The sequence below is a fragment of the Anser brachyrhynchus genome (genome assembly GCF_964034855.1).
Source record: "Anser brachyrhynchus genome assembly, chromosome: 12".
NCBI classification, from domain to species: Eukaryota; Metazoa; Chordata; class Aves; order Anseriformes; family Anatidae; genus Anser; species Anser brachyrhynchus.
In genome coordinates, this window is record NC_137707.1 from 2,634,640 (window position 1) to 2,653,353 (window position 18,714).

Consider the following 18,714-nt stretch of genomic DNA (forward strand, 5'->3'; position numbering starts at 1 on the left):
AAACTAATTTTCGCCAGCCCTAAAACCACACCTAAGCCAGCAGGTTTTGCTGTGTAAAGCTGTGCTTTGAATTTCATTCCTGCTGGGCGCAGACACGTGCTGGTTAGTCTTTTCTGCAGCATCACAGGGGTGCTGCAAACTGGCGTGATGCTGTAATACTGTGTTAAAAATCTAATAAGAAGCAGGTTCTTTTAGAAAGTGCTGAGGTGTGACCGGTGTGAAAAGCTTCATGTTGTCTAATTTTTCTGTTTCCTCTCCCCCAGGTACTTTTAGGCTGAAATACGCTCCTCCCTCTGAAAGCCTGGACTCCACAGACTGACATTTTTATCTGGCAAGAAAATACTGTAAGCCATGGAGATATAAGGAGACTGAACCACAAAACTGAGACGTCCAGTTGCTGTTAAGCTTAATGTATTTTTTAATCCAAAGGTGCTTTACTTTATTAGACTAGGTAGAAAATCTAGCTTAGGGGTGCATCGAACCCATATTTGATTGCCAAATTCATGCTTGGATCTTGCTGTTGGAACTTCTGACTACGTGTCATAGGACCGATGCGTACTGGATGGATGGTGGAGCTGGCCAGCTGCATTTTCTGTTGCAAGTACAACAACCTATGTACTTTTTTTGCTGGAGAATGTTGCCACACGTGGACTTTCTGAGGTGAAACGTCAAACTCCAGGGCAGCTACATTCTGAAGTGGAAGCTGGAGGCGGAAGGTAGGAGTGGCCGTTCGCCAGAAGGACTTTGGCACCCCTGGGCTAGGTAAAATGTCTACTTTTTTTCAAAAGTGATCAGGCACTAATCTCTGGGATTTTTAAGGATTGCACTACAGAAGAATGTAAAACTCTTCAAGCTTTCTGCACTTTTAGCAGACAGTGTCACTCTGAGACCAGTGCAAGAGGCAAAGAAGTTCCAACTTTTAAAAATTGGCACCAGCAGGCTACGTGGCTTAAACTACACAATACAAATCTTAAGTATGTCTCTCCTTCCCCTTCCAAAAGAACACACGCAGCAGTTTGGGTTCCTTCTGGAAACAAACTTGTACTTCATTGTCTCACTTATTGCTAGGTAGTGCTGGGTTCCCAGCAGTGGAATAAGCTTAGTTTCCAAGGGTCCAAGTCCCAGAGACTCCAGAGTCATAAAGGCTTCAAGGATATTTTCCTGTAGTACACAAAACAACCTTTACGTCCTGTTACTGTATATAGGTCTCTTTCACAGAAACCTTATTATTCTGCTTTTGTAAATGAATTTTAAACCATCCTAAAAAAAAAAAAAAGGAACTCTGGCAGCAGAGTTTGTAAGCTTTTGCTTTACTTTATATAAAACAAAACCTTTGACTCCTACCCCGAGGCTTTTGCTACAGGATTCAGAAGTGGTAGAAGTCAAACATGTAAAAGGTAGTAAACTTCATTATTATCAAGACTTTGAAGGATTTATTGTCAGCCTCCTTCGTTGCAATAGATTGTAGATGACTAGCTTTGGTGTTAACTACTTAACGTACATAATTTGTGGGTGACAAATCTAAATTAGGACTTGAGAGGAAGCCAAACAAATCCTGAACTGCTAATTTGAAACAGTTTGGTCCTGTCTCGTTGAAAGGAGATACTAATCCTCGTGGCTCACCCGAGGAATTTGACACCATTAGATGGGTGAGGCCTTCTCTAGAAAATGTCTGACAGAGAGATATTTGCATACTGTAATTTGGAAGACACCTTTAAAGTCTGAAGCCTTGTTTACACTTGGAGGTATCCCTTACACCGATTCACACCAGGATGAGTAGTGTCCGTGGTGGGGCAGGTGGCTTTCGCTGGAAAGCGAGGGAAGCCCCATCCGTGCAGAGCTCCTCGGAGGTCGGCCCTTAGCGAGGAACCAGCCGTGTGGGGGGGCTGACAGTCGAGACTTTCCTGGAGCACGTGAATAGGGAGGATGTTCCGGGCCACCCCCAGTCCTGCTTTCCGAGCGAGGACCGAGGAGGTGTGAGCAATGCTAGCGGGGCCAGACTGAGAAATGAGCATCCCCAGAGAGGCGCCGCGAGGTGGGACGGCAAAAACCCGAGCTCAGCGCAGGCACCTGCCTGCAGCTCGCACCGCTTTTGGCTTCACGGGAACCAAAGTCTCAATTTGCATAACGTTTGGTTTAAAAAAAAAAAAAATTATTTCTTATTCCTATGCAATGAAAACGAACCAGATTCGTGTGTTCTCAGCCCAGCTCACACTACACGCAGTGCTGCACACACCACTGGGATGCTTCTGTTGGCTCTGCCTGCTTTTCGAGGTTACCTGCATTGTAACGAGCAACCTTCAGACCTACAACACTAAAGTGATGAAAACTGACAATGCAATTTACTTTGCCTTAATGAGCTTGAGACAATGGTAGGAACAATCTGTCATACTGTGTTACGCTGAGGGAAACGTGCAGTTTTCACTGACAATGTTTACTATTTACAGCTTTGAGGGTCTCTCCAGTGGCCTGGAACATGTGCTGAAAGCCAAACCTTAACATTTTTTTCACTTTTTTTAAAACAATATTTTAAAACTGAATCGTATTTAAATAATCTGTGTTTCAACACACATGCAAGTGTTAAAAACCCTCTCAAAACAGCAAAAATCAACAGCAAAAAAAAAAAAATCTGTACCAGTTGCATTTTAATGCCCAAGGCTGGGAACATAGTCTTGTCTAATACTCATCACAGAGTTGAAACCATAACAAAAGGACTGTAAAACTGAACTTCTATCCAGCAAACTGTTTCATTCCTATCTTCAGAGCTTTCTTTGGGATTGTTTCCTTTGTGTAAAGTTAAGGCTGATGTTTCTTAAAGTGGCTTACGTGTACTTTTAGGTAACGTTCTTAAATGGTGAAGTCTGATTTTAGAGTACGTTCAAATTCAGAAGTCTTGAGTACCTTAAAGCAACGTGAGTGTAATAGAGAAATGTGAGACGAGCCAGCACCAGTTAACGAGCCTTCCCTAAATCACAGCGAGTTGCGGCTTCCGACCTGCCAGCAAACGCTGTCCGCTTTGTACCAAGAACAACCAAAGTTGGTAAGTCTGAACAGAGCACTTTAGTTCCATAAAATAATCCTTAATCTGTTTTTAAGAGGCCCAAATCCATCTCCCCACCCCATGCCCCGAAAAGTACGGCAGCTCATTTTAGAGTAGTAGTTCCAGCTTCACTGGCTCAAAGAATCCAGTTCTTAAAACCTATTTTTATATATTGAAAGATGGAGATTTCAAAGTATGCTATTTATTCCTATCTTTGTCCTGAAAGTATAAAAAGAATTAGTTCTCAAAATGGATTTCACTGTGGAATTGAAATGATTTTAAGCGTAAGGCGGAAGGGAATCCCGAGTCCTCTCCCTGCAGGGGCACGGAGAAGTTGGTGATGAGCCTTCCCTCCGGGGGAGCGAGGGACTTGCCGTGCGTTTTCAGATGTGTTTTCCTTTGGGGAGTGTTGGCGATGGAAAGAACAGAAATAGAATGGAATTTCCAGCATACTCCTTGCACTGGCAGTCTCCAAGTTAAGCATTAATAAATACGTCATGTCCAATGCCGAACAGTAGGAGAGCGAAGGAGGAAGACTCGTTTTAGCAAGCAAGGTATGGATCATATTTTCCGTAACATTTGTACTTCAAACAACACGTCACGCTTCACTTTTTGTGAAACATTTTCAGTAGTCTGCATACCAGGGTCATTAAATCTTAGCAAATTAAGTGGCAGATGTCCAGTAGCGGTCTAACACTAGAGCTTTACCATTCCCCCAACTTCAGTTTCATGCTATTTCTCGCTGGCAAGCTTCAGGGGCAAGGTACTCAAAAAAAAAAACCTGCAGTCAGTGGTATTTGGCATAGCAACACCCCTTCCCAAAATGAAAATGACATCACCCAGAACCCCTGCCTGTGGGTTTGCTGGCTATTTTTAGCGTCATCAGATCCAAAGAAAGTTTAGTGGAGGTCACGGGCGCTCAGAGCTGTGGATTTGCGATAGCCCAGGCCTGTCGAGTGCGACGGATGCGGGCAGATCCGGACCGAAGCCGATGTTAACGGGGCACTGGCAAAGAGTCGAGAAGCTTTTGCTGGTTGAGGCCACGGTAACCCCAACCACCCCCCGCCCCCTCAATCTGTTGCGATAAACCCTTGGAACTACCTGTTTGCTCTCTTAAATTCTCCTGACATAAGCAAGAAACGTGTTGGTACCGACGCAGAAAGCAAATCCTGTGTGTTTTCAAGTGCAGATTAACAGCTTCTCTTGGACATAACTTTCCACTAGGAATGAAGGAAACTCCTGCTCCCATTTGAGCCATTTCTTTTACTTCGGTCAATTCTAGTATTACAAATTGTGCATGTAACTTTATAAATATTTTAAATAGTTTTGTAAATATTTAATATTCAGCTAATTTGATTTTGAATTGTAAATGTCAAGTATTCTGGTATTGGGATTTTTATGTTTTATTATACTTTGTTAAAAGTAAAATTGTACATTTTTAGAATGTTTTTATCTGAGTAAATTTAATGTATGGAAAATAAAGAGTTAAACAGAATCCCTCCTCTTTTTTTTTTTTTCCTTTAAATGGGCTCCATCTCTTTGGGGGCTCCTCCAGCTTGGCAGTTACCAGGGTCTTTTTTTATTCCATTAACTTCTGCTGTCTCTCCACCCCCAGACATCTGGCTGTGAATCACAAATCCATTACAGCGCTCGCAATCGCTCTCCTCCAGTTGACGCAGCTCCCGGCTGAGCCAGGGCAGCCAAGATCCTTGGAACCATTTGCAGGGATGAGGGAGGTGGGGAAAGAGCAGAAACAGATGCTGGGGGGTATGGAAACGCCCCCATGCAGCCTCTCCCCCTTCCCCAACTGCTTTACGGGGTCGTTCCACCTGCAACGCCTCCTCCCACAGGGTGCAAACTCCCAGGGTTGTTACTGATGATCTGTATTGAAAGGCTTCAGGGCGGGCGTGAGCGTTGTCAGCAGGACACGGAGCGAGCCCTGTGCATCCTGAAACGGGCAGAATGAGACCTCTGCCCTTCCCGGCAGGCAGAGATTGGAGAAAGCTGACTACAAAAAAACCACGCAAGCCGTAATTAAGTTGGGATGTAATCCATCCATATCAGCACTGTATTAATTTTAAAAAAGCAACATTTGTACAGGAATATCAGTCAATCACGTTGTAATTACAAGTATGGTTTGTCAGTTATGAGTTAAACAATTCCTTACACAAACAAAAACTAAACGTAGAACAAGCTGCATTTAAAAGTTTACGCCGGAATAAAAACACAAAGAACATTAAAAAAATTCGAAGTAAGCATCGTGAACAAGATTCATGCAAAGAGGTGTAGATAGGTACAAATTGTACACCTTATTGAGCTAGAGTGCCAGGACGCAGTAGTATTGCTTCTTTTTCCCCCCATTATAGTAAGTTAGCTTCCAGTAACAGATGTAGTTAGTTCACAGACACATAATATACAAGAGTAATCTCATCCTGCAACACTGCACTTGACAACGACTCTAGAGGAAAACCACGGGTCCTACCAGATACCTTTCCTCTGCACAGGGCAGGGGTGACGCCGAGCTTTTCCATACCCCATGCAAGTGGCAGGAGACTTCAGCGATGGTAAAAAATAACATCATTTGTTCGCCAAATCTCAACAGCAACTCCCGGACGTCCAAAAAAAAAAAAAAATGCTGTTCGGAGCAGATCTCCCTGACCCCGCCGGCGGTAACATGCAAAACAAGTGACAGACTGGCTAGGCAGTACGGGTTCGTCGTTCCAGGAGCACGTCTGAGTCCAGCGTCGGGCTGGAGGGTGTTGAACAGCCGTTCGCCCGCTCCCGACAGAGGCCTGATAACCGCAGCGACGCCGCTGAGCGGATGGAGAAGGCGAGGCCGGGCGGTCCTCGCGGGGCCACGAGCGTTGCGGGCGCTGCTCGCTTCTCAGCCGGCCTCAGCCCGCTCTGCCCGTGCTGGCTCCCTCGGCTCCCTTCTCCCCGCACGCTCTGCAGGGCGAGGGAACGGCAAGCCGTCGGGCTGGGGGGGTGGTCTTTTGGAAGCAAGCCCCTATGGACATACAGTGTCTCACGGAACACACAGGCATTGGAACTTCATAACAGACTGGAGTTTATTTCAACGTTACCTGTCCAGGTGGGTATTTTTTTTTTTTTTTTTTTTACAGTTAACGCTTCCTAAACTACAATAAAGCTGTGGTGTTTGGTATGAGTTATTTCAGAAACCGGCACCGTTCCTAAGGCGGCAGTGCCAAAAGAACGGGAGACAAAAAGAGTTGTACTCCCCCAGCTCACCCCAAGCACTTGCCTTAACGCCCTGCAGCACTGACACCAACCTCATCGAGCTGCAGAAGACAAAGCTTTGGAACGTTAAAACATACTTGCTCTCATTAGAAGCCTTCCCATTAAAAAAAAAAAAAGAAAAAAAGATACAGCTTTACGGAATCGCGGGGAGATTCTCCAGAAAACTGTCACACGAAACACTTTAGCTCCTCACTGGTGCCTGTTTGCTTGTTAAAGTCAATCGAGTGTCCCTTTATTTGCAACTGTCACATGCACAATTGGGTTCCATTCAGAGTCCAGAAATGTAAATGTGCCTGTGTGGAATATTACAGCAGGTTTCAAAGCTGGAGGTGCTCGTCTGTACTGTTTAATAGTCACAAACAAGGCAAGGTAAGATAAGACACCTGCTAAAGCAAGACTATGCTAAGGTACTGAGAGCGTAGGTGACATCCGTTTCTTTCCCTGGGGTGTGTGTGGGGAGGAGTGGGGGTGATGGCCGAGTTTAAACCGAGATCCTAGGCTAGAAGCCGCCCGCGTGTCCTAAACAGAAGATCGCACTCCGAAAGTCTCCTGAGAGGCGTACACCATGTACAGGAACCCGTCCTCGTCCTTCTCGCTCTCGTACACCTCGGATATGGGCGTGGAAACGCTCACCATGCTGTGTCCGTTCACCAGGAGGAAGAACGCCTGGTTGGAGTTCAGCTGCAGGCGTCGCCTGTGAGGGGGAGGCCGGGGGAAAGGGGGGTGCACAGAGGTGGTTACGCGTTCCCACGCACGTGAGCGGAGGCATTAGGGCAGACGGCAAAACGAAGCCCTCCGCCGCCGACAGCGGTGGGACGCCCCCCCCCAGAGCTGCCCTGCCCTCACCGAAGGCATTCGGTTCCCACCCCAGAGCTGCGTTAAATTCACCTACCCGTGAAATTCGTACCCATCCCCGACAGAAACCCCTACTGCAGCACAACAGAGGGGCAGTAAGGGAACAGGGAGAGGTGCTCCCCGCCAGCACGGCGCTGGGGCAGCGGCAGCAGCAGCCCTGTGCACCCGGCAAACACGCACGGCCCGCGGGACCTCCAGCTTGCTGCTTTGCTCGATGGCATCCCGCTGGAAATACAAACCCAGGCTGACCTTGGGGATGCAGGCACGCGCTGGGGGCAGGGCTGGCAGGGCCTGTACCTTTTAAACTTGCCTTGCCGCCAGCTCTGTAAGAGCCCCGTTTAACCTTTGAAGCGTCCTGCTCCCCCCCCCCAGGCTTCCTCCCAGGAGGAGAAGCACAGGAAGGGCAGAGAGCGACGGCTTTCCAGGCTCGTTTGTCCCGAGACGCGGGAGCTGGGGAGTTCTGCCGAACTTCCTGCTGCGATCAGGCTTGTAGAGGGGCTCACCCACCTCATGCACCGAGCACGCAATAGGAGCTCAGGTATGTGGAAGTGCAACCGAGGAAATAAGAACTGCAGATGAGCAGGGGCTTCCCTGCCGCTTCTGCTCGCCGCGGAGGGGTGGGAGCAGCAGCTGGGAACGAGAATTGCTGCAGCCTCGCAGCCACAGCCCCGGGAAGGAGCCTCCCACATCCCTCCGGAGGCTTCAGACAGAGGAGGAGCAGTTACCTGAGGCGTGGGGAGGACAGGCCCACGCCGCTCGCTGGCTTTGCTACAAACAAGGAGCTGGCTGAGGATCCAGTCCAGCTAGCACTAAGTCATCCACTAACAAAGCCAAAGGAAAAAGGCGGGGAAAACCCTGCACCTTGCTGTTAAACCCCTGGCCTAGGGCCTTCATCAGAACTTTGGGATCACCTGGTTCCTACTTCCGAAGCCCTATCTCGCTTTCTAACTCCTTCAAGAGCCAGGATTTGCTCGAGACAGTTTCTGCAGAAGCCTCCAAGGCAGGAGCTGTTTGGACACGTGGGACAACAGTCAGTTTTTACAGCTTGTGTCCTGAAAGAACCTGCTGCACCGTCACCAACGAAAAGCAAACGCTCGTTTGCTGCTAGCTTCCAGGTTTACCACTTGAGGACTCTCACTAATCAAACACTCCTTCTCGACACTAAGCCAGGAGAACTGCACTTCTAACAGAATTCCTGACCACACAACTTCTACCCAAGGCTTACCTCCCCTTTGCCTTTTCTTGTAAGCAAAACTCAAGCAGCAGCGTGGAGCAAGCCTGTGCAAACAGCCGGGCCGCGATGACACCGGTCTGAACACGGGCTTTTTGGGCCTGAACTCTGTCACCGAGGGAAACCTCATTTCACAGTCAAAGGATGCCAACACCAAGCCTAAGCAGCAGCTCAGAGCCCTGGCAGGGAGCCCAAATTCCCCCTCCAGTGGTGGGAAGAGGGAGGCACTCCAGAGAGAGACTCCCAGGCAGAACACCGAGAAGGCAGCCCAAAATAGGCAAGCAGGAAGCCCTGGGGCCCTGGAGCAGAAGCACCCATGTTAGACGGGGATTCGCAGCCCCAGACTCCCTCCTGCAGCGCTGGGAAGCAGTTATTTCTCTCCAAAGCAAACTTAACAGCTCAACTCTTTTTAGAGTTTTTCCCCAGCAGTGCCAAAGGAAGCGCACGTTCCCATGAATTTGTCCTAGTGGTGGTGCAAACGCTTGGTTAGGTAAGTTTTCCGTTTAAAGGCTTCCCAAATTCACACACCAGGTGGGGAATTAACAGAGAATCACCACCTTAATGTGGCACAACGTACACCGAAATCACAGCATACTACCTGATAATTTTGATTAGCTCGCTCATGTTGACATGATCTGGCACCAGGAACTTGGTCTTATCCAAAACTGGAAGCTGCTTCTCCCCCTTGTACCTTTCAATGATCACCTGAAGAGAAACAAGAAGAAAGGAGCACAAGACGTGAAAGGCAGAAACAGTGCCAGGTCCCCTCATTTCCACCCCCCATGTTAAACACAGCAAAGTAACGTAATACTGGTTCGATTCCATTTCATTTGTAAATGCAACATCTCAAATCCGAAAAGGAAAAGTGACGATTATTGTCACCTGCACCTCTGTCTGCAAGAGTCGCTGCAGGAACAGGGAACAAACAGGGATTTAACAGCACACATTCACAACTTCAGCGCAGTTTTAGAACAGTTCCCTCGCTGGAATCATTTAATCTAGCCCTGAACACCCCAGCAGCCAGGAAACCCAAGAAAAGATAAAGCACGCTTCCCTCTAGCGCATTTCAGGAGCTTGGACTGCTACCTAGGTCTGCAGGCTTCGCTCCAAGTCCCCCATTTCTCCTGACAAACAGCCCATCTCTTCTGAGAACCTCAGCTCCAGATTAGCACGCTTTGCTGCTCACCTTCCACGGTTTCTCCACTGCATGAAACAAAGCTACTTTTGAAGGGCATAAAGCCTCAAAGGAGATAATTTCCTCCTCGTAATCTCGAGGCAGCGTGCTTAGGAGCCAGTAATTCTGTCAGGGTTGTTAGGTAGTAACTGTTTAATTCATGAGGAAATCGTTGATTTGCCAATTTAAGCAGCACCCTGCCCAGCAACTGCCTACAGCTCTTGCTTTTAAGGAATGATCTCAGAATTCACGCACCCCCGTTTCCACAGCTGCGGGGATTTTGTTGCTTTTAAATCGAGGGCAGCTACGTGACACCATTCGCTTGGATCGCTCCCATGCTCACGGGGTCTGGCTGTGTTGATATTCCAAAGCTGCACAGGTGAAGAGACATCAAGCCAATTCAATTACCTCAGGGAGAAGACTTTCTTACATCGGTTTAAATAAATACTGGCTACTTCTGGAAAAATGTTCTCTGTTTTTAATGAGGTAGACCAGAAACAACGGATATTTCCAACAGCAGAATGGAAGATGGTAACAGCGCAGGAGCAATTTACCTTCTAGCATGGCACTGCCACCTCAGCTCATCCACAACTGCTACTGGTGACGCAGCAGTGACCCAAGCTAGAACACGACTGGCAACCAGAAAGAGCCCCCAGGGACCCAAGCAGGCCCGTGCCACGGTTGCCAGCACGCATCACTGCCTCTTGAGCAAGTAGCTTAGGCACCTCTGAATTTTTCCTAGTAGTACCTCCACAGCTGACCTAAAATGAGAGGTTTGCTGTAAATCAGCGGCTTTCCATGTGTGGTCACAGAGCTCGGGGACTACAGCTAAGCAATCTGTGAAAGGTGGATGAAAAAGCAATTTTCTGTCAGGAAAGAGATTTCTGCAAAAGGGCCTTTTGGGAAGGCTGCAGATTCCAGAGAAGTCAGAAAATCTCTGCTATAAAGTATTACTTGTCCCCATGCCAAGCAGCACAGCAAAACGGCAGCAGTGGCTTAAAGATGAAGGAGCTCAAGGCTAAAGTGAAGCCGAAAACTTTTCCGTTTATTTCATGTGGAGGCAGCAGCCACTTCTGTGAAAAACCTCGTGCTGGAACTGCTGCTTGCAAGTGGTTTGTTCCCTCCGAGTGGAAATTGTTCCGTTGGCATCAGCCCTCAGCACTGAGAACCAAAGGTTAAGGCACCTGATTGACTCCTTTGCTCTGCCTCCCAAGATCTCCTAAAGATCTCCTGTGGTCCCCGCCTTTTGCTTCCTAGGATGCTTTCTTTGCATTTCTAACCTTGAGAATGTCATAAGTAAAAGAAAACAAAAAGTTTAAGCAGCGTTTGGAGCTGACCAGGTAAGGGCAGGTGAGAAGGTGAGGGCTGATCCCCTCCCTGAGGTGACCCAACCGTAGATGGAGGGGTTTGACAACACACAGCACTCCTGGAGACCTCCAAGCAAAGGCTCATTTCTCTGCAGGCAAGCGTTTCAGTCCCCTTCTGTATAGCTTTGTGATGAAAGCCACATCAGTCTCTGAATTACTACGCATTTTTCTCGGTTAGCCTGTGCAGACTCTTCTTTCAGAGAAGAAAAATACGTCCACTTCTGAGATAAGAAGAGCTGAACGCTCTGGAGAATCTCAGAGCTCGCTCTGGGCGTGGCTTTCTTTGAAACTGCAACAGGCAGCACAGGAAAGCTCCATTTCCTCCAGTCCCCAGCCAGCACCTTGCTATAGCGTGCTGCCTGATGGTTACTAGCCTGAGAATGCTCCTGAAATCCAGGCCTAACAACCCTGAGCAGCCAAATGGTAATTTGGACATACAGTAATGGTAATTTTGGACAGCTCTTTTATAGGTTTTAACCAGGAAAAAAAAAACAAAACACATAAGGCCAGAAATTGAAGTGACAAGAATGAGACTTACCGGTATTTTAGTAGGATGCTGTTCTCGAATCAGTCGTACATCTTCAACTCTTTGCTCTGGAAGAGATTAAAAAAAAAATACAAAGGCTGTTCAAATATCCACATTTAATGCTGTTATTAATTTATTTCTCAAGCACTGAAGAGAGGAGCTGCAAGTTAGTAAAGGCCACAGAAGTAAAATCAGGAAAAGCAGTTTTCAAATGGCACAGCACCATCGAAAGCAAAAACTCTCCTTTGACAGGTGATACTTTGCTCTTTATCCCAAGATGTCAGCCACTGGCCGCATGCTGGCTGGGTCTCCTAGAAAGCGTTACAGAAGACGGATCCCCCCAACATCCCTCATTTTCTGCCCACTAAAGCAGCCACAATCTCATAAATTTATGGCATCGGGTTACACCACCCAAGCTAATGACTAAATATCCTGTGTTATTTCTGCAAGATCCCAGAAGAGGAAGTTGTCAACAATTAAAATTTGAGACCTAAGCCTCGCTGAAGCCGGGCAGCGTCAGCTTACACTGTACGTTCTAGTATTACCGAATTACAGTTTTCTATTTTGATTATGCTGCACGCATTGTTGCAGAAGCCGTTGGTGGATTCTTGTGTACCTAGACATTTCACTGCTATCTGTGCCAGTTTTCGGGATAAAGTTCACCTCCCCTCAGACATAAATATAATAGTACAGATATTATAAACCAGGCTAAAGTACAACTCGGAGCCAAAGTAAACAGACGCACTTGCTTTTAGAGGCGGTTGCATCTGCTTCCACCCTACTTTCAGATTCAGTGAACTCAATTTTAACCTCTGCAGCTCTTCTCGGAGCGCTGGGGCTTTCCAGGCCGTCTTATAACCATCTCTCAGGGTGATGACTTCGCGTTGCATCACAGGCTGACCACAGCCGACACGGAGCCGGGGAGAGGTGCTGCTCACGGGAGAGGAAGCACGGTGGCATGCTGCCTGCCCCGTCACTCCGCTCCCCATTAGCCCACATTAAGTCCGTGCGCCTTTTACGAGCCCGGCGAGGAAATGCAGCTCACGTGAATCACGGTTTTAGGCTGGGAGTGAACCAAGCAGAACTAAGGCAACTAGTATGCGAAGCCTTCAACAGACCGAGGAGGCTCCAGAGCCATCCCCACGCGCTGCCTGCTGCTCCGGGCCCTACGCACCAAAGCGACTTCAAGGCTCCACACCTCAGAGCCCAAGCCGCACACTCCAGAGAGCGGCGTTAATACTCAAAGGGCAGGACACTAGCTAATTAAAGTCCTTTTTTTAAGATTAAAATAACCAGAAACACAGGAGGCACGTGGGGTGGATGAGACCAGCCATCAAGGCAGCAGGCGCGGAGGAGCCGGGCTGACTTTTCATCTGGAACAGGTTTGTTGTGGCAATGTTATTCAGCGCAGCTCCTTGAAGCAGGAGAAGCATAAACCCAGAGAGCTAGGCAAATCGCTGAGATTATTGTATATGGCGTGTTCAAACTCAGGCTTCAGTCAGCCACAGATAAACACAGTTCTCTGACGACATTAGTTGCAGTGGCAACTGCTTGGCTGCCATCCTAGTTGAACTTAATACCTGCAGCAGAGGCTGTTGACAGGCGACGGGTCGAGAACAGTTTTGGAAGACTCCAAGAAAAGGGGCAGCTTAAACACAGGCTTGGCTAGGCCAAAATCCCGCCGGCTTGAAGGCAGGGAGCAGCTTACGTTTAACAGAACAACAAAGGCAAGGGTGGGGAGGACAGAAAGCTGCCTTAAGCAGCTTGACTTCAACCCAGTGGCAAGAAGGAAAAGAAAATCTGGATCAATGCCTTCCATCAATTCCATTTTGCGTACGGGGATTTTGTAGTTTGTGCAGGAACAGGTTACCTCGCCAGCCCTCGCTACCCGGCCGCGTTTCAGCCCACCTCGCCACACGGCCACCGAGCTCCCCGATCTCTCCGCTCCCACCCCGAGCGCGGCGAGGAGCCCTGGCACCGCTCTATCAAGGCTGTCCTTTCTAGAAAGGCACTAATCTCATTTCCCCAGCCATCATTACGCAGCTCTTTTCGACGCCTTGCCCGTTTCACCTCACGGGGCCCAGAGGAACACGCTCCAGCTCACCCCCGACTCCTCGGGCGCAGAACCCCACCGGCTGCGCTCCAAGCGGGGCCGGGGGCTCCCGTCAGGAAGGGGGCGGCAGGCCCGGGGGGGACCCCCAGCGCCCCGCGATGCCCCCCCCGGCCCCCCACCGGCCGATCCCCGAGGGGACGGCGACCACCGGGCAGCCCCCGGCCCGGCTCCGGCCCGGCTCCCCCCGCCTCGCTCGCCCCCACCCCCGGCCCAGCCCCTCCGCAGCGACGAGGCCCCGAGGGGGGCCGGGACGCGCGGCGGGCTCCGTTGGCTCCCCCCGCTCCTCCCTCCCCGGGGCTCACCGAAGGTGCGGCGCTGCTTGAAGCTCTTCTCCGAGGGCATGGCGGCGGCGGCGGCTCGGCCTCCGGCCCGGCGGCGGCTCCTGCGCGGCGGCGGCGGCGGCCAACTGCGAGTGCCGGCGCCCGCCCCCCGCCGCCGCCCCCAGCGCCACCGCCGTCAGCTGACGGGAGCGTCATGGCCGGGGCGGGCGCTGCCAGCGGCCGGGGAGCCGCCGCCGCCATCCTGAGTGTGGCGCAGCCCGCAAACGGCCCCGCGCAGCCGTGGAGCCGCGCTCGCGGAGCCTCGGGGCACGGGGGTGTGGGGGGCTGAGGGGCCCGACGTGTTGTGACCGAGCGGCGCATCGCCGTGGCTGCCTCAGCGTTCGGTCGTGTTTCCCCTCACAGACACGCCGCCATGGCTGCCTCAGAGCGCTTCGCCGTGTTGTTCCTCAGTGACGCTGCTATGGCCACCGTAGAATGCCGTGACATGTTGTTCCTCAGCGACACACTGCCGTGGCCGCCTCGGAACGTAGCGCCGTGTTGTGCCTCAGTGACGCTTTGCCGCGGCTGCCTCAGAGCACCCTGCCTTGTTTCCCTCAGAGACGCACCGCCATGGCCACCTCAGTGCCCCACCATGGCTGCTTTAGAGCACCCTGCCATGTTCCCCCTCAGAGACACTCTGCCATGGCCACCTCAGAACATCTGGCCATGTTGTTCCTCAGCAACGCATTGCCGTGGCTGCCTCAGAACACCCCACCAGGTTGTTCCTCTGTGACACCCCACCGTGGCCGCCTCAGAGTGCCCCGCCATGTTGTTCCTCAGCAACACACCACCATGTCCCCCTTCGACTACACGCAGCCACAGAGGCCTCAGGGTGTCCCACCATGTCCCCTCTCAGCGACACACCACCATGGCCACCTCAGGGTGTCCCACCATGTCCCCCCTCAGCGACACACCACCATGGCCACCTCAGGGTGTCCCACCACGTCCCCTCTCAGCGACACACCACCATGGCCACCTCAGAGTGTCCCACCATGTCCCCTCTCAGCAACGCGCAGCTGCAGCCACCTCGGAGGCAGTCAGCAATGTTTGTTTATCAAGGTAAGCACAGCATTTGCTTTCTCACAGCCCTCAGCAATCTCTCCGGATGTTCATTGCCTTTCAAAGATCATCGAGAGACGCCTTGCAGGGACATGGGTTGTCTCTGGCGGCACCGCGGGTGTCGGGTTTGTTGTGGTGTCTCCTGATCTGGCCCTCTGCCATGGGTGGTCTTTGCTGTGCAGGCTTCTGTGGCTCCCAGGGCTGGGCTTTTCCTGGCACTGCTAAAAAACACGGCAAAGGAGGCGTTTAGTGCTTTGCCCTCTCCATGTCCTTTCCACCTGCTCCCTTTCCTCTGTCTGCAACCCAAAACACGATCTCTCAAGCCACTTGACCTCCGTGCAGAGGTACAAGTTTAGTGATTTGCCCTCAGCTTGCCATCAGCACGCACAGACATGAGGATGAAGGAGGTTTCTGTAAAAATTTTAGAGTAAAATTTTAGAAGCAGGTGTTTCAATCCGCTTTCAAGCCTGCAGCCCAGTCACATGCAATTTGTCAGGAACTGATTAGATCGCAAACAATTTTAGTTGCAAGCCAAGTTTACTAGTGTTCATCCTGCAGACACCGCGTCTTGATTAAAAATGCCCAACTGTTTCCTCCTTTAGCAGCTTTCTGACACAAGCTGTTGGCTGTAGACTTTCAGCTGCCTTTCCTTCCCCTTCTCTCACATATGTTCGAGGCACTGTGTTTTGAAATATAGGAGTGATTTTGCAGCAATAGTACTACACAGTCGCACTGTACAATCCAATTTGTGCTGCTGAAGGTACAGAGAGCTGCAGCCGGCAGCATCCTTACCGAAACAGGAGTACAGGGAGAAGAACTGGTTTCCAACCAGCAGACAGATGATCAGGGTTTCTACATTTGCTGGAGTGGAACAATATACTGGAGTTACAGTGATGCTGTCCTCACACTCTGGAATGAAGGTTTGTTACCTAATTTTATGATTCAGGGTCAAACATTTCCTGTGTCTAGCTAATTATAGGATGAGGCCATTAAAGAAATGACTAACTAAGGGAAAAGAAAACAGCCCTAAGGTGTGTGAATGCTCACATCAGTGTCCAGAGACAGCAGGTGAGACATAATGGATGACTGTCAGAAATCTGATACATCTAAAACTAACAATCCCAAATTTCTGTTTCGAAAGAAGTTTATTCTTTCTTATTTAAATTGCTGCCTTTTAAAAACTTATAATTTGGCAAGGACATCCCACCATGCTCTCAGAACTGATATATCTCAGGGGCTGCTGCACTCTCTGGCTACAGACAGGTGGACAAGCACTGAAGAAACCACTGAGTGTTTTTGCTGAGGTGTCCAGGTGAGTCCCGGTGGCAGGCTGAACAATACTAAGTGCTATGTGTCACGCGGTTTTCATCCATGCTACCAACTGTTAGTAGGGCTGCAGCTCAGACTGAAAGCATCCATATGGTGCTTAGGAAGAGCCACAATCAGAGTATCTGCTGACAGGCTGTGCTATCACATGTTCAGCTCATGAATAATCTGCAGAGACTGTGAGAAGGGAAACTTAGATCCACACTGCGACTTGCTTGACCTTTCCTTCTTCATCTCAGCCGTAGCCTATGTCTGCATGTCGACAGCACAGACAGTTGGCAAGTCTGGATTTGAGAAAAGTGTTAGGCGCAGTTGGAATGACAGCATGGACATAGCTTTTGGGACAAGCTCTGCCTAAGCACAATTCGACAATGAGAAAATGTTGCTTTTGAGCTGCAGTTGCTTCAAATTTGGTGACTACACTGGAGCAGAGCCCTTTAAAAATCTAGCCAACAGAGCATTTTTATTATTGTCTTAGTACACTTTACAAAGCATTTAGTCTGACGACGAGAAGATGTAACTGCAAGCAGACATTATACAGTCTTCAAATATGCAAAAGGTTGCTGCAAAGCAGAAGGGAATTAGCTGTTCTCTGCATGCAGTGAGTCTAGGACAAGAAATAAGGAGCTTATGTCCTGGAAGAGGCGATACGAGTTAGACACTGGGTTAGGGGTAAGAATAGTTGAGCACCAGAACAAATTGCCTAGGAAAGCAAAGTAATAGTCACCATCAGACATTTAAAAAATTAGATTAGTAAGACATCTATTTTGAACAGCTTAGGGAGAATTGATCTCATCTTTGGGAGAGGGATGGAGTAAATGATCTCTTATGCTACCTGTCAGCCCTATTTTCTCGTGAAACAAGAGATATGATTTGCCCAGACTTACAAAGCAGGTCAAAATGCAAGCTGGGTTTGGATTCTAGCTCTGATCCTCCTGTTTGCACCCTATTCAGCAGGCTATACTATATTTTCAGTCTGAAATACAAAAGGTCAGGCTTTTCCAACTGTTAAATATTCCAGATTTTTTTTTTCTGTTATTAAAAAAGCATTATGAATGGTGACTCTCTCTTTGAACCTGAGCTGATATTTACAGTGTTTCCCTGGGGAAAAAAATCCCACTTACCCCTAGATCCAGAGAGAACTGAGTTTCCATATCAGCTGCTTCCCAACAAAATGAATGTATATCACAATCAGAATTACAAAACATCCCCTCATTTGTCTGGTAAAACAGTACTGAAGAGGCTTTTTACAGTGTGTAGATGAAGCTATTCCTCTGCAGTGCTACACCCTTTCTGGAAGAAAGCACTTTAGTGTCTAGGGCTGTTAGCTCAGCAGCTGTCAGTAGTATTAAATTCACCAGACATATGGAGAAAGACCACATAAAATAAAAGGAAGGACGCTGTGCTGAGAGTAACTTGCATTCTCACCTGAATCAAAATACCTTCCCTCAGGTATTTTCACATTAATTGTGTTTATTGATCTAGCTCAGCTAAAGATCAGCGTGAGACTTTTTTTTTAATACAATATGCAACTGTTACCCAGCTAATAAGGGAGATTTTCAGACAGAATTGGATTGAATTGTTTGCAATGACTTAAAATAACTCCTCTCAATCTTAAATTTGTCTTATGACGGTGACTATCCTATGAAGACAACCCTAACCTTCAAGTTTCTCTGTAAAAGTTACCCCTAGAGTTAGACGAATTCTAGCAAGAAGGGATGACAAACTCCTCAGAGGCAAAATCTCTCTCTTTTGTGTGGCTATAAAAGTGTAATATGAGAAAAGTGAAACTAAATAAACCACTCACGGACCATGTTCCTGTGTGGTTTTTCTCTGAGGTTTAACAACAGATGTGCCTATTCCTTAGTGGGAACACTGACGCTGTCTCTCTCTTCTATCTGGGCATCTATTTCACAAGGCTTTTGGAGTATAGCCCTTTTGAGACTATTAGCCAGATGCTTTTTTCAATGGTAAACCCAAACTAATACACAGGCACATGCAGTGTCATCACAAAAACATCATTTTCTCAGAATCTTGGGCTAAAAACTCATTGCACTCTCCATACAAGAGGTATTGCCCAAGACCTATGTACGGTAACCCTCATATCAGTTACTGCTACTGTTGTTCCAGCAAACATTTCTTGGCTTCAGGATCAAGTTGTCAATGGGAGCTATTGGTTTCACAAGGAAACACAGTAAAACAGTTGGTGTAAGCAAAAATAATTTGTGTTTGTGGACTACCTTTCACTCCAAAAGATCTATAACCTCTTGGCAAGCAGTAAAGGCAGTGTGAGTGCAGGAGGAATAGCAGGGAAATTGTAGAATAATACAGCATGCAGCAAAATCTTCCACTGATTTTTAACATACCTAGGATTAAAGGGTGTCCACGCATTTTCAGTTAACTGAGTGGTACACAGCCTGTGGCCTCAGTAAACATCCTCCTTAT

General features: G+C 48.7%; 2 protein-coding genes across 3 annotated transcripts in view; one reads left to right on the forward strand and one right to left on the reverse strand.

Moving 5' to 3' along the window:
* Window positions 1-6,422, forward strand: part of ZCCHC14 (zinc finger CCHC-type containing 14) — a 54,059-nt gene extending 47,637 nt beyond the window's left edge. The window contains exon 13 of the mRNA XM_080552193.1: window positions 264-6,422. Coding sequence (XP_080408319.1) covers window positions 264-319 — 56 coding nt within the window. The 3' untranslated portion in view covers window positions 320-6,422. The remainder of the gene's footprint in view (window positions 1-263) is intronic.
* MAP1LC3B (microtubule associated protein 1 light chain 3 beta) lies at window positions 5,075-14,083 on the reverse strand. 2 transcript variants are annotated; one of them, XM_080552235.1, is made up of 4 exons: window positions 13,867-14,083; window positions 11,464-11,519; window positions 8,983-9,089; window positions 5,075-6,992 (listed from the first exon to the last, which is right to left on the reverse strand). In XM_080552235.1, the coding sequence occupies exons 1-4, from the start codon at window positions 13,904-13,906 to the stop codon at window positions 6,818-6,820; spliced, it is 378 nt and encodes a 125-aa protein (XP_080408361.1). In that variant the 5' UTR covers window positions 13,907-14,083; the 3' UTR covers window positions 5,075-6,817. The 2 variants fall into 2 exon arrangements, with proteins under 2 accessions (XP_080408361.1, XP_080408360.1); XM_080552234.1 differs by lacking the exon at window positions 13,867-14,083 and adding an exon at window positions 12,197-12,356.
* Window positions 14,084-18,714: the final 4,631 nt, after the last annotated feature.

Coding starts and splice junctions, on each gene's coding strand:
- MAP1LC3B (XM_080552234.1), bottom strand. CDS start 12,341: ATGCAACGCGAAGTCATCACCCTGAGAGATGGTTATAAGACGGCCTGG. Junction 11,520..12,196: donor GCAACCGCCTCTAAAAGCAA/GTGCGTCTGTTT, acceptor AATCTCTTCCAG/AGCAAAGAGTTGAAGATGTA. Junction 6,993..8,982: donor GAGCTAATCAAAATTATCAG/GTAGTATGCTGT, acceptor TCCCCCTCACAG/GCGACGCCTGCAGCTGAACT.